Here is a 24,599-nt window from a genome sequence, read left to right as displayed (position 1 = left end):
AGCTTCTGTCTTCTGTATACAAGGTATACTTGTTGTTCTTCTTAAGAAAAGTCAAAGGCATTCATAATAATTTACAATTTTTTCCAGCTAAAGTCATGAAATACTGTAAGATTTTTGCAGAATTGTTTTTAATTGTGTATATAATATTGTAGAGTAATTGGATAATATAAAATTCGCTCATTTTTACTAAATGGCCTACCAAACTGTTGAATCTGAAAATGTAAAAAAGGTTGGGAACCAAAATGTTTTGGCATCAGACTCCTTTTACTCCTTTCCTAGTGAAGAGGGTATACCCCTTTATCGTCTTGAGCCCCCCTTGAATTCATCAAGCCCTCCCCCCTCCGGTATTTGTGAATGCGACCTTAAGTTAAATATTGCGAGGTCCTAAGGAAATAGTTAATGATTCGAAGCGAAAAATAATTTGGTTTAGTTATGAAGCCTTTGATCAAATCTATCATCTACTTTACAATATATTTTTCATTGACATTTAAAATGAGATACTGTCGAAGCGACAGATGCTGATCCGGTTTTTATGTTCTGTTTGAAGAATATCATGAACTGAGATCACAACATGGTAGGTACTTGAAGGAAATTCATTTGCTATATTCGATTCCTATTATGACAGTTACGTTGCGAGTGACTATACAGTTAGAAAATCAATTTGGGTACTTTCCTTCAAAAATACAATTTCGTTCTGACCTCAAGGTAGGCGAAAAAAGCTAACACAGTGATTTGTTTACCACTTCCCAGAAATTTACATAAACGATGTAAGAATTGTTATTGCCTCTAGAGGGAGACTATCTCGGGCGACATAGAGTTAAAATGAGATAGTACACAAAAAGTCTACCTACCTTTCAGGGAATCTCGTAACGGGTTTTTGTTTAAGCGAGAAAGTGATTCAGTACAAACTATGAAACACAGCACAGACATGTAGTTGTCCTGATAGACGAGTGCGGTGGCGATTTTTATAAGTGTGCTTAAATTTCACAAATTGAATTTCCAGCTTGAAACATATTAAAATATTCACTTATCCACTTAAAGCTCGCATCTTCAAATTTGCAAAATACAAAGGATAATATAGTAAACTGAGGTAACTAAACTGTACAGAAATGTCACGCTAACACACCATGCCATATTTGTATAGATTGACAGCTGCTTTAAAACTGATGTACTAATAAGACATCGACTAAGTGATTCAATTTTTCGTTATTCCAGTTAGGAGAGTGTGTATGTTCAGCCAATAAATGTCACACTTTTTTCAGGAAAACCAACCGCATGGCCTCGCGGTGACCACATCCTCGCCGATCCAATGACCCTCATACGTTTGACCTTAAACTCTCGTTCTCAGATGTTTTGCCATTAATCCATTACCTTGATGTGGGCTATGTGGTGTAAGAGAGTGGGAATTTTGAAGTATGTGAGAGTGACAATCTTATTAATCATGTTTTAAGAGGGTCATATCCAATAACAAATAATTTTAGGGATAGAGTCGCGACTTAGACAGGATTCTCCCTCCTAAATTATGTTACAACACGAAGCATTAGACATATGCAAACACAATTCTCCGGTGTTAAAAACCATGTGTAACAATACTATCGACATGAGAATTCTAGTCCGAGATAAAATTCAGTTATAAACAAAACCCACTACGCACATACAGGCTTTGCTGGCGAGTTGAACCTATTGTAACTGTAAGGTAGGTGTCAAAATTATACTCACTGAAAATGTGATGGAAAGATGAAAAATGGAACTTAACAGTATTCAAATATCAATCTCATTTTATTCAGATATTACACATAAAATTTCACTTGTTCTTTTTCGTCCCACTAAAGTGACCAAATACTGGAGTATGATTTCGTCTGATGCTAAATTACACTCACAATTAAAAATAATAATATTCTTTTTACGCGTTCACTGTCTACTCCGGCCTATTTTCCTTGGAATAGATCAAATTTACCGATTCCGACAAATGTTAAAACAACTGTGAAATTTACATCTCTAGCTCATTAGCGTATAGGTCACATCTAAGCAAAATCTGATACAAAACTGTGACTGCGAATTCATTCATGGACTTATATAATATCAGTCGAACGATTTTACAATACTCGCTAACTGTTATGTAATTTCTGACTAGACATTTTGATGGTGCACGAATTGTTGACCATGACATAATACACTTGCATCACATGTTTTTAAAAATACAAAAAACGACAAGTATTATAGCTGAAATACATGTAGCAAAGACAAAAACGAATCGATAAAAATGTCGCCCTCTTTTCACTTCATACTCAAGACCAGTAAGAGTAGACGATGTAAAAACAAAGCACACGAATAACAATAGATGCGAAAATTATTTTTCATTGACCACAAACACTTAATTACCTCTATCTACATGATTACACTTCTATTTATTTGCAATCTAGAAGCCTCTTGAATAGTAATGGAAGGTGTATTGCTTGTGTCCACGTGTTGAATTCATTTACAAAATACATCAATGTCTTACAATTCATATTACATATATTTTACAATTCTCGAATATTACAGATATATAACAGGGATAATACAATTCGTTAAAAATGACAATTATTAAAATTAGCCGCCCCTAGGTGTTTAGGAGACGTCAAATGGCCTTCAAGCATGGTACCCATTGTCATATTTTCCCTCGTAGTTTGATATTTATTACACGGTCGTATGTTCTCAGGCGTGGAGAACCGTCAAGCTATCACGTAGAGGGCGCCCTGAAACGTCAATAGCCATCTGATTGGGGTCGATGGAAAACACGGATTTAATAGTTCCATTAAATCACTTTGACTTGAAATCTCTAAACGAAATCTATCATACAATCTTCTTAGTTTCACATTTTAGACGGTTTTATAAACTGAGCATGCTAAAGGCATTGCCAACAAATTTTTAATTGTGAATACTTACACTAAATTCAAAAACGTAGCATCTATGTTTAGAACTCCTAAGCCAACTAAAAATCATCGACATTAGATCACATGTCGATCATTAAATTTGTTCCAACCCGTAAAGCATGTAATGCCAGATAAAATAGCAGTTCTTTGAATGAGACTATGAACGCCACAACTTTAAAACAGGCACGCTATTGTAGTTACGTAATCTGATCGGGACTTGACTAACTTTCAGTAAAATGAATAAATTCACTGATTGCATGTCCGAAATATTTTTCACTAAAATAAAAGTCTCAATCATCTGAGAAATTTCCAAACATAATCTCACAAACAAATTAATGATAACCTGTCTTTTATCCTAAAATCCACGTTCGACTAGTCAGTAATTAATTTGCATCACAATTTCTTTCAAAATCAATGATTCCCGCGTTTTTAGAAATATGACGAGCAGTTGAGAGAAGATTACTACCTTTTTGCCCAAGCAGATTGAAAAATTATTGCAGGAATAGAATACAAGTATTATTTAAAAACGAGAAACGATAGAAATAGTTGAACACATTAGAAGTTGATGGCATAGCATTTCAAACTTTGAATACACCAATTTCTCTTACCAAATCTATACAGATATGTTAATGCGATATACTTCATCACACATCACTGAAACATTATATATTCTAATGGGTAAAATTAATAATTTCCGGGGTTATCGCTATCATCTTATCAAATGAAAAACTTGCAGTGTGTGTTAAACAAGAGGATTTGTTCTGTAACCATTAGGCCTATGAGTATTCCCGCCTATATTCACTACAACTCTGAAGAGTACACACAATGCAAGGACCCGTTTATGGGTCGATAGTGAATAGATAGTTGCATATTGTCTCTTCGAGGCTTCTTTTGAAAGTTAATACAATAATCTAGGGATCAGTTTATTAGTCGATAGTGAATACACTGTTGCATATGTCCATTACACACCTATTTGCGTTTTAATCATAAATGAATAAAACAAGTAAAGTTCACTGATTTCAAACAGTTGCTTCTACGAAAGCCATTCTTTAAAGTAATTAGTCTCAAAAGTGAAAGACTTAAACTTTTACTAAAACTTTTCCCAAGGAAGCTATCGACCACTCTCTATAAAAATCAAGGATAAACTCGGGTACTCCGTTCAAATTTTGATACAGTAGAAACAAATTGCCCAATATTTCCCAATAATTAAAATTCAAATAGGGTGCCACCCTGTTTCGAAAAATACAATGGAAATTTTTCATACACCAAGAGCTTTACAATGAGCCCTCACAAGTGATAGATTGAAAAAGGAGTGTAACAATTAAGAGTTCAAATACTTGTCCCCGAGGCGATTTCTACCCTTACATAATAGCATCGTCCTCCGAGTTAAACATACAGAACTGCATTTTATATCGCGAAAAAAGACAGACAGTATCTTGTTGTCTTCTTTTATATTTGTGGTGCTTGTCTACCGTACGTATTGCTATCACGTATTATTTGATGAATAATCAGAAAATGATGCTTTTATATATCATGGAGAAATTATTGTATTCATCTGCATACTTTAAATATATGTGTACTCGAAATCAATCTGAAAATGCTGGTAGATTAAGGCTTCATAATTGTCCTCCATTTCTGTGGTGGAATTGTCAAACATTGAACAGATGCGAGCCGGATTCATTTATAAACAGCCCATTTTGGAAAGTAAGGTGCACACATCCGGGGATATTAGGCATTTCATACGCCGACACAAGTTGTATAAAAAGCGACTTCTGTTTCAAAACCATTCTAAAATCATTAAAAACTCGATTCGACCGTTGGCATGGAAGCCACACGCTTGGATGGGCCAGAATTTTCCGTGTTGTGCGTTACTGGTGGCCAATGAGCATCGGCTGATAATTCTTGCTGGATCTGCATATGCTTTGGTAAAGTGTGAGAGCCTCTGTATTTCTTGCATGTCAGTATGTCTTTAACGAACATGCTATTAGCGATATATACCTGCAAGAGACCAAGGTAATGTCAAAGAATTGTAGACATATCAGTTTAGCTAGTCTTCAACGTTAGGCAGTACAGGTGCAGGAGTGCAGGTCTAGTCGTGGGACTTTTTAATAAAATAAATCTTTGATCAAAACTGGGACCTTTTTTCAAATTAAACTTTGATCAAAAACTAAAGTGGTAATACAATAAAATTGCCGGTTTCAAACATGTTAAGATCGTCTGCAGTTTTATTTATGTCTACATTTTATTATCGGGATATATAATTCCTTGAGTACAAATCTGGAACTTTTGAAGCTCTCTTTACTATATAAAAGTAAACTTTGCAAAATGGTGAAACGTTTTTTTTTGCATTTGAAGGGTAAACGTCAGTAAAAGTTATGGAATTTAAGTTCTCTGCAACCTGAAACATCAAATATGGCAAATGAATATACAAAAGTAGGTACTTGCCTCAATTAAAGTTGCCGCTAGAAAGTTAGCCAGACATAGTGCAAGAATCACTATTCGGAAGAGGAACTCAGGAATGTACATCAACTGTAGGTACAAACGTAAAAGGAATACGCGATAAGGCATAACATAATTGCACCATAATTGCCACATATTACGTCAACAATTGAATGTTGTCACCGTACACTATACTATTCGATGGGAAATATCGTGATTAATACACTCAAATTTGATCATGTCAATGGTAGCCTTCATCTCTCTCTCTCTCTCTCTCTCTCTCTCTCTCTCTCTCTCTCTCTCTCTCTCTCTCTCTCTCTCTCTCTCTCTCTCTCGTACATGTGTTACGGTCGTCACAGTTTCTGCTATACTCTAAGCAGTGGGGGTATCTTAAGAAGACGTACACCAGTCACGATTGACTCTGCTTTATCACGTCGAAACTTTGAAACACCATTTTGTATCAATGTATGATTTTGCATCCACGCGTACTTATCATACACGTAACATGTCAAAAAGCTAAGTCTTCCTTGTTTAAAAAATGAGCCAGAGTGTAACGCCACCGCTGATTGGCTATGTGTGTGTCAGTTTATTAAATATATGAACTCACCAAGAACCATTCTCTCAGTTTTGCAGCAGGATAAAGAACCAAGTACACCGTAATACCGGTCAATATAATCAATCCCAGAGTATAGGGGACTGTAAGAACCAAATTGTATTGACGTTAGCATGGATAGGAGTTATATTACGCAGCATGAAATGCAAACCAGTAGGACAACAAGATTTGCAACGTTGGTTAAATCTAAGAAATTGACTGGTTTCATGATAATTATATATATATATATATATATATATATATATATTATATATATATATATATATATATATATATATATATTTGTTTCATGATAATTATGTATATATGTATTTATATATATGTATCTATATAATATACATATGTATATATATAAACTGTTAATGTTCATTGACCTAAAACACACATTCTTACGTAAAGGGAATCTCAGAAAGACCACACAACATGTTAGCACTTTACAAATATAAGTGTATGTTTGTTTTGCATCATTGAGGGTGTCCAACGAATAAAAATCTATTGAAATGCCATCTCCATGGGCATGTTATGTCTGCGCATGATTGACACATTACAATTTTAAGCTGGTTTGAAAATTCCGTCTGTTTCTTGTCGATTCACATATTAGAAAATTATCGACTTTTCAATGTTGCTCAGCATTGATAGCAAATTAAAATTATCATTTGATCATTTAAATAAACCCCCAAACAATTTTAATTATCCGTCATTCACACATCATCTTTTTCAAGGTATACATCTTGTGTGGGCTACCACCTGTTGAATTGCAACTATTGGAATTCTACTTCCCTCATTGATGTATTTGTGATAACTGACATTGTACATACCGTTGGTGTAGATTGGTTTCCTGAATGGTGGTCCCTTAGAAAAGAGAAACGCCACCGATATGTACTGGAAGGCAGAGACGTAGAACACCACTGTGCTCTCATAACAAAGGATGTTCATTTCGCCCTTGACCGGTACAACAGGGGTAAACCTGACGAGAGATATTGAATGAAAAACAAAGATTAATAGAATCTCACACCCCCAAGGACCTTGGATCAGATTTCTCACACGAGTTGTGGATTTTTTGTCTCACACCCGCCTGCGGCTCGTGTGAGACAAAATATCCCCAACGATTGTGAGAAATCTGATCCTAGGTCCTTGGTGTGTGAGATTCTTTTTCTCACATGACCACAAAATGCGTTAACTTTACATTGGACACGTACAACATTATCTAAAATCGTGACAACTCTGTCGTCTGCCACTGTACTCTGACCTGCTTACTTTGTTGTTCCGGTCCATGTATTACTCGTCGTGCCATTGGATAACATTTTGCGCGTGGAATGAAACAGACTGTTAATCATCAAATAAGAGCTCGTGTAATATTTACTGCAGAGTGTGGGACGATTTCTGAGAGTGTGGGATCGATTTTTCCCACACCATCGATCCCGCACTCCCAGTGGCCAGGAATGTGAGAATACAAGGTCAATATTATTCGAGGAACGAAAACTTACAATTCAGAATTATCTGAAGTTTACATAATTTTTTTAGTTCAAGTATGTTTTCCCTTCTATGTGGCATATTTTTCTGTGATAATGACTTGTCTTACAGGGTAATCACTTTATCTGTACAGTAACAATACACACCTGTACACACATTGTAAACTGAAATCGTACAGCACCTAAGCATTTACAGTTTGTAGTTGATCAATTCGAAGGAAAAATACCAGTTTCTCTATAGTTAAAACAACGTTACGTGAAACACTACGGTAACGCAAAGGGCTTTATACGATCGACTGATCAGTCCATATCATTATTGGGCGAAATTTATAAAATACAAGGAAAGAAACTGGTTACCATGGTCTTGTTGTCAGGACAAAGTAACCGGAAACCTGGAAAATCAGTTGTAAAAGGATCATGACAACCATTGAGAAGATCAGTGGTGCTTCCATCAGCTGAGACTGAGGTTTCTTGGGAACTAGTTTTTTGTACGCATGATTTCGACCACCTTGGGGAAAGGAAAAACAGTTCAGTAAGCATTAATTCAGTCAGAATCTTTGAACCAAAAATCAAAATATGCATTTTGTACGGTAGCATTCGCCTCGAAGGCATGTACAGTTTTAGAACACTCAGTATTAAATGAAATCTGCCTGATATGCTTCTTTAGTTGACGCAGACATCTAAAACCTGTGAAGTAAATTGAGTTTCACTATGTTGGTTTTTTTGTGAAAATAGAAAATGAAATTTCACCATATAGGGATAACACTGGGTGTGACAGATATCAGTAAATTATAAGTAATTTGTCTAATAGCAAATCTTTCACTTCAAACCGCTGACTTTTATTCTTGATTATGAAAAAATGGTTGAAAATTCCCTTGAACATAGTATAGCAGATATTTAAACCTAAACCTTTCAGTCTCTTGGCACGTTTTTATCTTAAATAAACTGCTCATCCCTTTTATTCGAAATCGCAACAAAGGCAAGGTCTTCATAGAAATTTATAATTATGATAGGAGAAAAAAGGACAAACTTCTTTCTTCAAAATGATCGAACCTAAGCACCCCCCCCCCGCTAAGTCCATCTGCCACCAATTTTCTCGTCTATATCATCATATAATGAATTATGTCATCCTTTAAGAAAGTTTGTCATTCTAAATGTAAAACTGGGTACTTGACATTGGTTTTTAAATCTTTCCCTTGTCAAATTCAATATCTTAGAAAATGAAACCATACCTTATTTCTCTTGGAAACTTTTTTAAAACGGCAATGTGATTGTATAATTATTCGTGTAAGCTTTATTGTATCTGAATCATCGCGTTTGTTCTTCGTTTTGAAGATACAATTCCAATTTAATGAAGACAACAGTATGAATTAAGAATAAATTTAATATCGAAATATCTATCTACTTTTTCCAAGTTTAAACTATTCTATACTTACTCAGTAGTGCTACCACAAGAGTTATAGCAATGTCCCAATACATGAACATCCAATCCCCGGGAAATGAATTCAGCTGTGAAGAAAAATACTGATTAGAATATATATTCTGTGTTTGATTCCAGGTACACTAGATATAAGATGCACGCATCTACGTAGGGCTTTACGATCGGTCATTCCCACACACTGGCACTTATCCCTCACTGTAAAAATAGTGGACGCTAGACGCGTCTTTACGCGTTCAAAATGTAGATTTCGGTGTTCAAATTTGAACGGATAGTGTGCATGTTGTTAACACTAGTGTTCATATTATTAACAATGATGTTCTAAACCTGAAAACGGAGTGATAACAACCATCTCCTTCAAGTGTTCAAAAACTCAGCATTACAGAAATTTTACAATACTGTAAAACAATTAACAATTATTACGGGTTAAATTTTTGAAATTTTGAAAAGAAAATCAGATAACAACCATGAACGTTTTAATTTTAACATCGGCGTGCAAGAGGCGTTCTACTTCTAAACACTTGGTGTTCAAGTTTGCTGCCTTTTCTTATCCCGTCATGCATCAAAACGGAAGTTGCGACATTTTTCTTGAAAACGTACGCTGAAGTCGTGATCATGCGGAAGCAAGACCAGAAAGGATAAGTTTTCTCTCCAAAATAGTAAAATGTGTTAAATTTTGAGGCATCTGTATTTTTATCCTTTGAAATTATTTGTATAGTACTTTGAAATAGCTAAAATACGTGAAGAATCCGTTTTTTCTTTCAGTGGCTGGTAGACCATACACTAGCTGTGAATACGCAGCAGTGTTTTGGGCCATGGCGTATCGATCGCACTCGGGTCAAGGGTCATCACCGCAGAACTGTAGCGATGACCCTTGACCCGAGCGGGATCGATATGCCACATTACCGCTGCGTAATCACAGCTAACACATGTCTTTTAGTAATCACAATCGCATGTAAATTTAAAACATAGTAAACATCGCAGAGTGTACACTCTATTGTTTCAGCATATGAGAGTAGGCTTTTCCTTTACTTTTCATCAGTTGATGACAAGAAGAAGCCAATTTTGTAACATTGTCGAAGAGAGGCACTGTTTACCAATATCACCCATTTTCCTTGACCTAATACGGCCACCTTGTCTTTCATTTGAAGTCTCATGTCGCCATATTACTTATTGTTGCATTATTTTCAGGATGTGAAAAGTTGGATTAACGTGAAATCGAAGAGTTGTTACAGAAGCTGATGGTACAGAAATGAAAGAAGATGAGGGTACAGGTAGCTGTCTTGAAACAAGCTTGAGAACCTCAGTTCATCTCTAATGTTGATTGAAACTTTCGAAGGTCAGTAACTGAATTTTGATAAGTTTCTGTATTTTTGTTCTGAATTTATGTGAGCTTTGGTAGAACACTATGATCAACTCAATGTTACTGGAGAGTGAAGTTTCAAATACGTGTAGTCTCCCTTATCAGATGCAAGGGTGGAATGAAGAATTTAAGCAGAAAGCGACAGAAAATTCACAGTGAAAAATGTACACTCTGAATTTCTGAATTTTATGAAATTTTCACACTGAATTTTCTGTCGTTTTCTGCTTCAAATCTTCATTCCACCCTTGCATCTGATGAAGGAGACTTCACGTCTTTGAAGGCTTATGCTCTAGTAATATTTAGTTGATCATAGCCTGCTACCAAATCTTAGATTATTTTTTATTGTAGCTCAACACGTCTTTTGTTCTCGATTTGTTACTGTTTTTAGCTTTGCTGTTAAGCACGCAGAGCTTATATCACAGGTTAATGTGTGTGAATGTGTGTCCTCAAATTTTTACATCACAAGCTTTTTCTTCAAACTGGCCGACACGATTCCTTTAATATTTGGAGTACAGGTTTCCAGGGATTATCCTAATCATATATATACAAGTTATGATGAAATACGCAAATTTGTACTTTTGAGACATTAAAGACATTTCAGACATTTTTAAGACATAAGGACTTATCAGAATGTGATATATTCAAGTAAGCCAAATTTTGAGCTTTTTCAGAACAGATGTTTTTGTACGTTTTTACAAGTATGAACATATAACGTAATCCACAATATTTAAGTAAAACCTGTTTTGTCATTACTTTGTTCATATTGTTTGAAAACGATCTACTGTGTTTATGTGGATTTTCTTTTGTTTATGTTTTGATAGGAAGGTGTTAACACCGTTGGTGTTTTCCTCTGACAAACTTTACAAAGTGGCCATGTTTATTTTCCCAATTTATACTATAAAAATAATTGTATTTTACTCAAGGAATTTTTGTGTATTTTTAAATAAAATAATTTTACTGAATATCAGTGGTCTGTTTTGTTATTTCCAGGCTTGAACACCCCCTGAACGCCCAAAATTAAAGGTGTTCAACAAGTGCATATCATGTGTTCTAACCTTTAACACACTTATCGTTGAACGGCGTCCATGCGTTCAAAAAGTGTTACAGCCCTTTGAACGCGTAAATGCGTTCAATTTTTTGAACACATTTCATGTGCAACGTGTGTTCAGATATGGAACACCATGGTGTCCAATATAATGTCTGATGAACACGCAGTGTTCAAAATCTGCACACGTGTGTTGAAAAATTGAACATTGGTTGAACACGAAGTGTTACATTTCTGAACGTCTAGACGCGTTTAAAAAGTGTTACAAAAAGGCGTTTAATTGTGTTCTATCCTTGAACACTTAACTTTACAGTGCTGCCTGATGTATGCCGATCAGCTATGATATTTACCCCGAGCTACATGCGGTAGCTCACATCATACGTCCTTCAAACTGGAATACGAAGTTTAAATTCTTACGGAGAAAAAATTAATAACATCTAAGAAAGAGAGATATTTAAATAGACAAAGACTGTAATAAATATTTACCAAAAATGTTTTCTGAATTATCACTTCCTATATCGATATTTACACTGTTAATTGCGCTCATGGCAACATTTACTATATGTTGATATTTTAAAACCGGTATCTTCGAATCCTTGGTCAAAATATATCTTACCGTGTTCAGGATCACGACAGAAATAAATTGGATCATGCTGTACATCGCCATGTACTTGAATATGCCAAAAGATGTTACCAAGGCAGCGCGTCCTTCCCTGAAACGAACAAGGCCGTGTAATTGGTATACCTTAGTGGTACTCTCCATCACGGAACGTTTGTTTCTGCCTCATTCAAGTTACCTTTAAATGATACAATGCCACAAGAATGCTGCTTTTGCAGAAATGTGGAAAACCAATGCGTCTCAATGTTTTCGGGGCCAAATGCAAGCAAGTCTGAAAAGACTTACATAAGTTGACGTTTTAAATTTACTGATTTACATAAGAAAAAATGCGTGATACATACATACATACATACATACATACATACATACATACATACATACATACATACATACATTAACACAATGACGAATATATAAAGGGGCTCATATTACCTTATTAGCAACGGTATGCACTCTATATTTGGCGTCTTGGAAGTAAACGGCGACGCAACCGAAGCTTCGGCCTCCGAAAGGGATATCCCAGCATGCGCTGTTTTCAATGCGCCACAGTCATTAGCACCATCACCGCACATACCAACATAATATCTGATAACAAGAAAGAGTTACTTTGATCAAATAGAGCTAAATTATATTGAAGAATGCACTGCAATGTCTCGTACGTTTCTTATCTGTTACTTCACATACGTGTTCTGTATGTGTTGATATCTTCTGCCTACCTTTGTTTCCATGAAAACATTTTAGTTTTCTGAGTTCTGTCAACCTAGACTGAAAGGGCCACTCATATTCGGGCGTTCCAGGACAGCGGACCGTGACCACCTTGCAGCGCCCGCACACGTCTGAACCTTCAGTCACTACCAATAGTGTATCAACTTCAAATGTCCAGAAGTTTATCGCTATATAGGTAATGCTTCTCTTCTTATGAATTAGAGCTCCGTTTCATGCTTTCGGTTCTAACGTTGTTAAATAAGTAAAATTCTTTATTCCAGATCTGCATATTCAGTAAAATTACGGACGGCAATTTATTTCAAAGTGTAGTTTCTATAAGTTTCGATAACACAAGCAGTCAATATGTTTTTTTTCAGCGTATTGAGCTTTCGATCTGTCATGCACGACGATCTTCATCAGAATGACAAAAAGATATATTAAAAGTGTAATAATTCAAATTAATTCAAATATTTCAAAGTGTCTTACTCCAGTTTTTGTAGAGCTTCTATCAGTTGAGCTTTCTGATCTGGCGACATACGAGCAAACACTGTTCCTCTCACCGCAATCTAGAGAAAGGTAACGAAAGGGACTACTTAAACTCTAAAGTTCGTTTCAAACCGATTTAAATGACAAATAAAATATGCAAAACCATACATATAAATGAAATCTATTCTACAGTAAGACCATGTCCTCTGAAAAGCAAACCATTATAAAAGTTATATCAAGTAGATAGTCATATCAAGTTCGTAAGACAATTTCGTTAATGCCTGACTCTCAAACGTGCATAGGAAAATATGTTCCCAAGTTAGGAGGGTGGTTGATATAGAGGTCATATTACCTTGGGTATCAGATCTGGAAAGTGTTCCATGACGATGGCAAATGTTGTACCATCCATTGCAAAGTGATACATGCTATGGTCTACCTTCTCAATTGCATCGCCATCTATAGTGATTTTTACATTTTCTGTACCCTAGATAACAAAGGACATTTGCATTACATGACTGAAAGACTCTTGATATTAAATTTACGTCATGCCGTTTATTTAACAAGTCATAAATGAAATACGTTCTTGTCCGGAGCTAAAATCTGCTGTAATCATTTCACAACTTCGTTATGTTATTATCCATCAGATTATCTTGTACTCGAACAAATTATATCACTTTGAACAGCGCATTTACTACAATTCTAAGTCGGTGAGAATGTTATGAATTACAAGTTCCAGGGTATGTGATTATAGTAATAGAAACCATGACAAACGAGTGGTACGCTGAGATCTCTGTTTTATCAAGCGTTGTACCTAGAGTCTCTTCAAAACGGACAGAACAAAAATGTCAACACAGAAAACGCACACATGTTGATGCATTAAGATTGCGTGGTGCTAAGGACTCGCTATGCATTGTGTGTTCTAGAAAATATTTATATAAATTCATATCAATAATTTCAGATTCATTTTTACAAGAGAATGTACACTAGATCGTTGTTCACTTAAAACGTTTACCTCAATGTTGTCCAAGATGGCGCTATTCTCATTGCTATCTTTCGACTCATCATCGTTAGATTTAAAAGCCCGCCCGTACATTTCTTGCTTGACAATTTTATACTCCAGTTTGGCATCACCATCTATAGAGGGCGGTGTTGCGTCCACACGTAGTACCATCTCCTTGTGTTCTATCATACCACATTTCCTGGCCACGTGAATAGCTGTCAGAATGTTGTCACCTGTAATTCATCATTCGAAAAAGTTCTAATCTCCTTTATCTCTCTTATTGCTAATTCATCATTTGATTTTACTTTTCTTCATTTACATATTTCAAGTTTATTGATCCAATGTCTTTTGAGCGATTCCCCTGAGACGAAAACGTAGCATCCATATGTATTCATATACATTTTACATTGACGACGCCACTATGGTGGATTTGTGATTAATGCACATCAGCTGCAATGTAAGAGAAATGTAAACATCATAATCAAACGAGAACATTTGTCAACATATGTTCAACGCTTTCTTTTTAATTCTTCACAAATACCAAGTGTCACACAAATATCTACTGAATTCAAACTATGGTAGTAAATATGTAGGACTTGCCTGTCACCATGACGGTTCGAATTTTAGCTTTCTTCAGTTGCTTTATTACTGGGTTGGTCTCCGGTTTTATTTTATTCTGCATCACCAGTAAACCAAGGAACTGCAAATCTTTCTCCACGTCGTCTCTTCAGAAGTGAAATGGCAAAAAGGAAAAATATGCTAAATAACACTAATGTCATATTGACAGATGGGATTCCCTTTACACTCCCATTGGCATAATGAAAATTGCCAAAACTTGTCGTCTGGGTATTAAGCAAACTCTATCAAGACCAGATGCAAATACAAAATCTGTTAAAGTGTATGACTACGCAATGATGAGAAGTTGTTATCCTTATTAGGACTGCACATGTTGTTTGCAGCAGTAAGAAGGATACTGAGACACGTGGCGCTCCCGTCATGCGTCCAATTAGAGACATACGCCGTACCTTTGATTTTGTTCAGCTAACGTGATTCTACGACAATTTCAGACTTCAAAAAAAAGTTGTGGGCTGATAACGAATCACTGTCGACGTATCTCTTCAGTGTTTATCATAAAGTCACTTATGTTATTCTGAAAGTGACTGTCAGATATATAAAGAAATAATGGAGATTGCTGACCCAGCAATGGAGATAAACAATGATATATATTTCTTGAAAGCATTAAGAAAACTGCTGGACAGATTCTTTTGCAATGCACGGATAACAAGATTTCTCGGACAACCACCAACAGGTATTAACATACAAATTCAAACCTTTTTTCATTCGGTTATCAAAATTCCAAAAAGTTTAAATTGTCGGGCACATTTGATAGTTACCTGGATATTTTCATGACATCTTGATATGAGACACTCTCTGGTAACTCTCTGTAAGCGATGGCAATAACACGAAGACCCTGCCGTGTGTACTCTTGTAAAACGTCGTGGAAATCGTCAGGTACTGATGGTGAGACGAAATTCAAATTTACGTATGATGATTACATACCCTTGTACAACCATAGAAGACAGTAATATTTAAAAGTATTCATAACACATTCATATCTGAATAGTATTTGGAGATCGTTCATTTCTGTTAAACTAGTCACTTGATAATAAGTTGTATTGGGACCAATTTTTCTCAATGTCAAAAAGATGTTATTTGCTATCTTAAATAAATAGTCGGCACGTCCATTTCTCTTTAGTTCAATGTAAGCTATTTTCACTTAAAATCCAAAATGATATACTTTTCGACAACGGCATTAATTTTCTTCGTATTTCTATTTTTCCTGTGTAAAAGCTACATGACGTTCATGTACAAGATTGAATTTCATAAGATCACAAGTAGGTCATCATATTTAAACTGATTTTCTCTGAAGACTTAAACAACAATAAAAGGGCTACAAAACTTGCAAGGTGTGTATACTAATATGCTGTTTTACTTATGAAAGTTGTGCAAGATATTTTTGAGGTATCCATCTCAAGTTTTAACTTGAGCATTGACTGTTGTCACATATTAAGATATGCTGCTGATTTCTGATAAACTTGAAAGAAAGTTTGGTAATATTTCGCCATACACGGGGAAACACATGGAAACATCGCTGGAACAACACATTTTACTTACCTGATTGGTTTTCACACAGAGATGCCACTTTCTCGGGGGCGCCCTTCACGTATATCCGCATGGAGTTTGAATTTTGTTCCTGTGTGATTACACTCATTCGTTGGAATGCAGACGAAAACGTGAATTGTCGGATGATGCCAAGTTTTGAGGGGGCCTGTACGTAACACAAAAAGTTTAAACTATGCTGTCAAATTTGACATGATCAACACGGTACACGGAGAACTCGCTGACGTCATTGACTATTTTCACTCAAGGAATCAACAAGCCTGTTTATAAGCTTTAGATGGTGAAACTATAGCTCTGTAGAACTAAGACTTTGCATCTATTGGGTTTTTGAACTTTTTCGAAGATGTCTCAAGATAAGCCGCAAAGAATTCTACATTCCCAAATTCCTACATGTAGGGTCAGTGCATGTGTTTCATTTCATAGTGAATACATGTGATTAAAACAATGTTTAGAGTCTGTTCACATCATTCTTAAGACCTATCCTTGAAAAGACTATACCTTCCATTTTGTAAAAAAAAAATCTGAAAAAAAGGACAATAGAAAAATCGCAACTCTTGTTTTTCGAAGAATCAAAAGAGAAGAATATGTTGTATCGATCTTCGATAAAGTGTACGTTTCAGTGCCGTGCTCTATTACACCAGCATCATTTTAAAACTCCAAGCTCGATTATCTATGAGTTACTATTTGTGGCTCGTCTGTAAAAGATCACCAGGAAAGTAATAAACAACAATGTTTACCCTGTCGTCAGATTGAGGTGGCAGTACTTCACCATCGGTAGTTTCACCCGGCCAAGGTGTGGAGCTCACAACGGTCGGCATGTAATTGCTGAAGTTTGTCGTCTCGTTTTCCGTAGGTTCTTTCAGATGCTGAAACCAAACTCTCAAATTATAATAGTTGACAATATCATAAAGACTACGAATTAAATAGCATAAATTGGAAAATACAAAAATCCTTGAATGGTACACAAGTTGATGTAAAGAAATACATTTATCAACAAAATGTCTTAAAGTATGTTTACATGCCAAACATTCACCTTATGAGGGTTTACTCACCCATTTGGTAGCTTCAAACATTTGTAAATCAAGAGGATCGCCCTTTAGTTCACCATCGATAACAGTAAGCGAATGACAGGTAACCATACTATGGAGAACAGGCCCATCTGGTAGTTTACTGGGATCTTCAATAAGTACAAAACTGCCAACGACAAATGCACGTGTTATCATCGGAATGTCACTGGACCAGGCATGTGATAACCACTTATTACATGGGCAAAAAGTGCGCTATACACAGGGTGATTACAACTGTACAATATATCGTATATGTATATGTATACGTTATACAGAGCAAAAATCGTCATATTTACATTAAACTATGAAGGCTGTGAAAAAGAAGATGGAAATTCCTCATCATGCTGTAAAAAGAGTCAAAAATTATTCAGCTGAAGCTAAAAAGTCAAAAGTACAATAGAGCGACATGACATAGCGATATCAGTGACAACAAAGCGCGATTTGCTAATAAAATGACAAGGAAAGCTCTAGCGAAAACAGGAAATAGTAGTAGCGACGGGTATGTGCGCCAACGTATTGACTTTCAAAGTAACACCAATGTTGACGTAAATGTTGTTGTGTAAAAGGTCATTAGCAAAAAATCGATTGCTTGTGCTGCCAGTGTTCTGCACACACGAAATAAGTTTGGTATGCAAAGCTTACAGCCAAAACAACAGAAAACCGCTTAAAGCTGTGAAGGCTGTAAAAGCAAAAAATGCAAAGTTTTATGAATTATGCAACGCTTTGGTGTGGTGAATTCAGTTGATCATATGGTGATTGAAGCTCAGTGCAACTGTTACACTTTCTCGTCCCCAGCTTTGTCCTTTTTTTTTGAGATTGACATTTATTAAATAGAACCATTTTTGTTGCTCATTGCTCTTTCAATGGTGTAGTTGTTATTGTAGATAAGATAAACCGCCATTGTCACCTCTTGTAGTAAGAGTAACACGATAAAAACGGCTTTGTAAGCTTTGTTCCTGTGTTGATCAGGAATACATGACAAGGACGAGCAAGTTATTGTTAGGAATAGCTTCAATTGTGCAAAAAATCCATATACGCCTTATAGTAGAGGGGAAGAAGTTAGTCGCAAATCCAAACCTTTCCGTTTCCTGGCCAGTGTTTAATTTTACAGGCATTGTAGATTTAGCACTGCAAGTGAATTAATAATATAAGATGAAAAACATGCGAACGAGGATGGACGAGGATGAATCGACAGCGAAAGAGGGAAATACACGACAAATGTGTCAAGTCATTGAAATAAGTAGTAACGATTGGAGAAGGACTTTGAGAAAGGATAAACTCATGAGTAGGGGTATGAGAAATGAAATTTTGAAATGAAAGAAAGAAGGTGTTGATCAGTATTCAGCTGTCCCCTCTTGTGTTAGGTTATTGATACCATGTGATACTTCAAGCAATGTGAATGGCTAACCGGTTATCACGTGCTATTGTTAACCCAATCAGATTGCCCAAGGTATCCCATAGAATGGTTTCCAGAAAGACGCTACGTGAAGGATCATTACAGAAGAAAAGCTGTGCTTAGTATTATGGGATGTCTTGAAGGTGTTGCTGCCTAGAAACGACGAAATACAAAGGTTTGTTGAATAGAAACTAAAAAAATTATTTTACATTACCTTCCGTTCGTTATCGGGGCAACACCAAGAAGTTGCAAATGATCTTCAGTGAGCGTGCCTGTCTGTAGAATCCACAACAGAATATGTGACATTTTAATTTCTTGTTGTTCTTTACACAATTTTGAACGATATGTCCCAAACAAAGAAAACACAAGACACAAAGTTCATTATTTCGTCCGTATTCTGATATAAGCTTGCACAAGCTGAAAGCCAAAAGAAACTCCTAAACCTAAACCTGCCATCCACTATGACAGGCCATAATTCATCTTATTACGTTTCAATCATTGCATATTCTAGCAAAAATATTTCTCCGACACCGCGCCTCTGTACAGCAAATAAATGCATTGACGACCTTATGTGAGACCAGCGCTTGTCAAACGACTATGTAGACTCATGGTAAAATTTGCGTCCGCGTTGAAAGTCGTTAACTTTTGGTGCTCTGTCGACTCACGATCGAGCGGGCCATAATGACAGCCAAAACATAGGGTTTCATCTTGGAACATGCCATGATGATAATATCCAAAAAGCCTTGCAAGTTCAGACATCAACTCTAGTGACCCCACTCTTCAATAATGTGACACAAACATAAAACCAGTAAGACTTAATTAGGGACCGTCTCAGATTGTCGCATAAGTTCAAAAAGAGAAATTCGTCGTTTACTGGGAAGGGGTTTGACCTCCATTCAGTTGGTGAACTTCACTTTCGCACTTTTATTTCGTGATTACAGGTTCACTTTACATTTTGAGTAAAAATAAACAAAAAACTGCACACTTGTACCTACACATTTTGCTGTAACTGTTTCCAACTCGTTCGTGTCATGCTATGGTTAGTACTCAAATTTGATCGATTACTTGACGATGTAATGTGGTCAGGGATACATATTCTTTCAGAAGTTATTTAAAAATGCTATAATGTACTCTTAGGCTGACATCAACATTTCGCACTTTCGAAACTTTCTTTTAGGGGAGGGGGTAGGGGCTTTTGATGTTAACGGAGAAATTTCGTTTCTTGAACTTATGTGACAATCTGAGACGGTCCCTTACCTTATCGAAGCAGACGATATCCAACGTTCCACTTATATTTATTCTCTGTGGGCTGATGCAAAATATTCCCTTCCGCTTTAGACGTGTTTGTGCATACACCATTCCAATGGTAAGTGCGGCTGGTAGAGCCGGCGGGACAGCAATCGTGAAGATATCTAATGATTTTATGATTATATCCTTAATCGTAGCCTTGGGAGAATAGAAGTACAATGTAACTTTAAATAATTAAGTTTGAGACAAAGGCGCTTTTTAAACTTTAGTGAAATTTATGTGAAATATCATATCAGACGTCACCAAGAATAGCGTTAACTCATATCATATTTCTTCTGAGCTGTTTTCACAGAGCAAAGCCAGTTTAGTATGGGTCTCTCGTAAATTATGTAACTGTACATTCAAAGCCTGAAAAATTGAAATTGAAATTGAAAGGTATACATATAATATGTACTATCATGTTCTGTTGAACCATATTTAAATCTGACTGACATATGAGACAACGTAACCATGTATGTTGGCTAAATGTGCAGCAAAATCTTTCATAACTTCCAAATTACAAAATAACATTCAGGGCACCAAAAAGATTACTTTGTCACAAACCGCTATGACGTGCACTATTACATCATGTCATGGCAGAAACAATTGCGGTGTCTTTGTGTTAGCGAGACAAGTCGATGAAAACCGCGTTTACGTCTTTCAAATACGCTATATGCAACATACTACACTTTATTGGTTTTTATTCGACTTCAATAGATTGCTTGGGATGACCTGGCATGAATTGGTGGAAAACTATCGTCAGCAAGGAGTTGGTAAACTTACGTCATGGAGAATCTTGATTGTGATGACGTATACAAAGCCGATCATAGCTGAAACAACAAATGACCCTATTGTGAGCTGTGTGATTCGTTCACGATATGACGTTCAATGTGAGTCATTTCGAAAGAACAGAAATGAAACAATCGCTGCGAAATGACAGTGCCATTTTAATCAATGAGGTTATCATTATTCAAACCTGTGGTAATTACTAAATGATTTTACTGATTGGTTATTATTTTTTCGCGGAATGACACAATGAGAAGTACGACGGTACCAGTTTTAACATCCACTGAAAACAGAGTGCAGAAGCCAAAACATCTGAATGAGGCATGAGTCAATAAATTTTGTTTTAATTCAATTTATCATATAGCTAAACATTAATGGTCTCGCGTCGTTTTTGTAAGTGCAGGCGACGTGAGATAATTCTTTATATGTATGCGAAAATTTCAAAGAAAGTGCAGTTTTGTTTTAACCGATGAAAAATTTGTCTGTAGCATTTATGACACTATGTAGTGTCTTGCCTGTCTAATAGCTTGATCATCATAAAGATTAATTATTGAACAATTTACGGTCAGGTCATCTCTTGAAAGTAAAGCAGAAACCTAGGATATACGCAGTATACGTTAACTAGCTGATTTCATTTTTTCATCATTGTAAATTAACTTTTGGACACAGACGTGAAGACCTTTGTAAATATCCCGATCTCATGACAACGACGTTTTGGATGTTATTGCAAGTGCTCGAAACGAAAGTCCATGGAATGCACCATTGTATGTACAGGGAACTGAGGACGACTGCAAACGATGTAGTGACATGGTTCGCTGTGATGAGAGTTGAAGATCCTACCTATTATGGCGAGCACACCGATGAATCTCATCGCATCTCTGTGAAGCTTGAAATCCATTGGTTTTGGATACAAGATAGATCTGACCAAAGTACCCTTTGCTGTTGAAAAACCTGTCAAGTAAAACATATTTAAATTTGAACCGCTTAAAAGCGCGCTAGTAAGCAAATTTGGTTCAACCTAAAGGCGTCCTAATTCATAAATTTACAGACTCCTAGATGTTCCACCTTTAGATTTGTTTTCACGGTCATTAAAGTGAAGTACTACGAATTACGTCAAAATTAAGTTGTGGTGTCATTTTCTTGAAACTTTGCAAAAATATTCTTGGACGTTGTGCAAGTACAAAAATGAAATAAAAATGGGGTTCACCATGCTCATTTCCATGGAAACGGACGTTAAATGGCGTCGTTAGAAATAAATAAAAATGATATAATTCACTTAAACTAAAGAAAGCATTATAAAAAGCTTAGCAAATGAGTTAATTTTAATAAATACCAAGACTTAAGATCCATATCTATCGAATATATAGTTTTCATGATGTTTGTTAAAGAAATTTTTACATAAGTATCGATTACAAAATGACGATATCGAAATAATTTTCGAACTTTTTCCTGTCGCTCTGAATGTGTCATTTTGACCAAACTTGGCGAATAAAATCCTGACATAATACCATTTTGTTTACACTTTTAATAAAAGGGTGTCACCCGCTACTTTTTACAATATCTCCAGGTGAACGGGTAATATGCGCCATGTAAATGGGAGAGAAATATAAATTTTGTCGCTCATATTGAATAAAACCAGCTTCCTAGAGGGTCAAAATATGACAAGGTTATAGGTCACATGTATTTCTAAGAGACTGGGTCAAAAAATTAGGTAATTAATGACAGGTGATGTTAAATACGTGCGCAACAAAATAACCCATTTGCGGCAGGCTGGAGTTAAATCTGCGCAGAAACGTTCTAAAGCGTGTGCGCGTCCGAATTCGTCGCACGGTCATTAAGACATCACATATTTTCAACGTCAGGAAGACCTAACATCAGTGAAGTGTACGCATGTGCAATGCAACTTAACGATTCTCAAGGACTCGATTCCGACAGTCGATTAAAAGTTGGCTTACCTGTCCTAACAACGACGGCTAGCACATACTCATCACCTGTCCTACGACACTGAATGACGTCAGTACCACAGAACAGTGTGTGACGTTTATGTAGTTCTGCGTTGTAGGTTTCGGCCGGTGCATCTGGGTCATAGGGCAGCGGAGTTTTTGTGATCGGCACCGACTCACCTAAAATTCACGAAATTCAAATACTATAATTATAACATTATCAGAAATTACCAAAAAGAGTCCATTCGTTCGGTTTTGTCTTTTGTTTTGATTTATTTTGTTTTGTTTTGTTGTTTGTTTATTTGTCTTTAGAGAAAATTGTGTTCATTATCACAGGGAATTTTTAACACAGTGAACAAAAGACGCCATCTACGTGACGTTAAATGCGACGCTTGATTTTCAAAAGTAAATACCATGTCCGTGTGAATACTCACCTGTAAGCATACTCTCGTTGACTATACACGTTCCGGAAATAAGAACCGCGTCACACGTCATCATGCATCCAGTCAAGGGCATCACAATTACGTCACCGGGTACTAGTTTCTGCTCGTTTATTTCTTCGCAGACTGTTGAGATGAACACAAAATAACCAGACAGTAATTACTTCAAAATATGCGTCGAGATACCTGGCTACATCCACAGTATGATGGCCATGCATATTTTGATAGGGAAGTCACATAGTGATGAGAGATAACAACCTTGTGAGACGATTTTTCCACTCTATCTTTTTAAGTTTCAGTCGCCGAGGGAATGAGCCTGACAACTGGTAACACACTGTACGCATGTATATGAATATTTAATATATTATACTTGTCTCTGGTGGTCGAAAGATATGAATATAAGGCGATTTATTTAGGAGTTGTTATAACACTCACTGCCTCCTCTTCTGAAGACCGTGACTTTGGCCGAAGATTCCACCATCTTTCTCAACATGTTCGACAGCTGTGAGCAAAACATGAGCATGCGTTTATTTGCGACACACCAAATAAATACGTTATCTTTATACGAACATTAGATATTGTGTGTAAAGAACTCTGAAATTAAGTATGCACCGAACAGCCTTATGGGATAACATTGTCGATATGACAGTATGATATGCTAATCATGTTAAAATGCTTCTGTATAAGTAAATGGCGAGGACGTCCACTGTGGTCTGTGCTGCGATATTGATAATGATGTTGATGATGTATTAAGAACAGAATCATGTAATTCAACATTCTCACGTGATCTTCCGAACGACTTATTACTTTATGTGCTTTATTACTAATTTAGTCAATCAATGAATCTGAAAATTTTGATTCCAGTTTATTTGTGTAACTATGAATAATCTCTTTGAAAGGAGGTAAACGAAATATTCTCTCAAAAGATATGACCACTCCACCTACATGCTTTGTAAATATTGAGGAATTTCTAATTGGCTACTTGGGTGACGTTGACACGTCAATGGTATGCATGAATTCAATCAGTTTTGCAGTTGACGTTACCTTTCGAGTAGTGTAGACAGCCACGCTGATGAAAATAATGGACATGACAACAATGGCTACAGAGAAGTAGTAATATTGATAACCGATGATCCATAGCAACACGCTGTATAATTGGAAGATATAGAATGGATTCAGCGCCTGTAACGGAGAGAGAGAGAGAGAGAGAGAGAGAGAGAGAGAGAGAGAGAGAGAGAGAGAGAGAGAGAGAGAGTGGCGAAAGTGTAAACATCGTTAATCTGTGAAACAAAGAGATAGCATTGAGCCACGGGAGAAAGTGCGCCGCTAAAACTTTGAAGTGCTGCTGACGTTCCAAATAGCAAACATGACTGATACTTAATATATATATACATACACATTATA

At 36.2% G+C, this 24,599-nt stretch overlaps 1 protein-coding gene across 8 annotated transcripts in view; it reads right to left on the bottom strand.

The window, feature by feature from the left end:
- Nucleotides 1-1,760: 1,760 nt before the first annotated feature.
- Nucleotides 1,761-24,599, bottom strand: part of LOC139136648 (polyamine-transporting ATPase 13A3-like) — an 84,937-nt gene continuing 62,098 nt past the window's right edge. For 5 of the 8 annotated variants that reach the window (XM_070704422.1, XM_070704423.1, XM_070704419.1 and 2 more), the window contains 25 exons: nt 24,240-24,377; nt 23,631-23,697; nt 23,190-23,321; nt 22,768-22,935; nt 21,653-21,763; nt 20,810-20,856; nt 19,997-20,185; nt 18,954-19,015; nt 18,421-18,471; nt 17,329-17,470; nt 17,014-17,142; nt 16,271-16,424; nt 15,490-15,610; nt 14,696-14,820; nt 14,108-14,328; nt 13,448-13,579; nt 13,096-13,175; nt 12,337-12,489; nt 11,902-11,998; nt 8,876-8,948; nt 7,797-7,947; nt 6,786-6,934; nt 5,962-6,050; nt 5,361-5,444; nt 1,761-4,913 (listed from right to left, as the gene is read on the bottom strand). In XM_070704422.1, coding sequence (XP_070560523.1) covers nt 4,713-4,913; nt 5,361-5,444; nt 5,962-6,050; nt 6,786-6,934; nt 7,797-7,947; nt 8,876-8,948; nt 11,902-11,998; nt 12,337-12,489; nt 13,096-13,175; nt 13,448-13,579; nt 14,108-14,328; nt 14,696-14,820; nt 15,490-15,610; nt 16,271-16,424; nt 17,014-17,142; nt 17,329-17,470; nt 18,421-18,471; nt 18,954-19,015; nt 19,997-20,185; nt 20,810-20,856; nt 21,653-21,763; nt 22,768-22,935; nt 23,190-23,321; nt 23,631-23,697; nt 24,240-24,377 — 3,066 coding nt within the window. In that variant the 3' untranslated portion in view covers nt 1,761-4,712. The remainder of the gene's footprint in view (nt 4,914-5,360; nt 5,445-5,961; nt 6,051-6,785; nt 6,935-7,796; nt 7,948-8,875; nt 8,949-11,901; nt 11,999-12,336; nt 12,490-13,095; nt 13,176-13,447; nt 13,580-14,107; nt 14,329-14,695; nt 14,821-15,489; nt 15,611-16,270; nt 16,425-17,013; nt 17,143-17,328; nt 17,471-18,420; nt 18,472-18,953; nt 19,016-19,996; nt 20,186-20,809; nt 20,857-21,652; nt 21,764-22,767; nt 22,936-23,189; nt 23,322-23,630; nt 23,698-24,239; nt 24,378-24,599) is intronic. The other 3 variants (XM_070704424.1, XM_070704426.1, XM_070704425.1) reach the window with 1 other exon arrangement.

Source organism: Ptychodera flava, chromosome 7, assembly GCF_041260155.1.
Source record: "Ptychodera flava strain L36383 chromosome 7, AS_Pfla_20210202, whole genome shotgun sequence".
In the NCBI taxonomy this organism is placed as follows: Eukaryota; Metazoa; Hemichordata; class Enteropneusta; family Ptychoderidae; genus Ptychodera; species Ptychodera flava.
The sequence above is the reverse complement of the archived record's forward strand: the minus strand, read 5'-3'. Positions and strand labels throughout refer to the sequence as shown.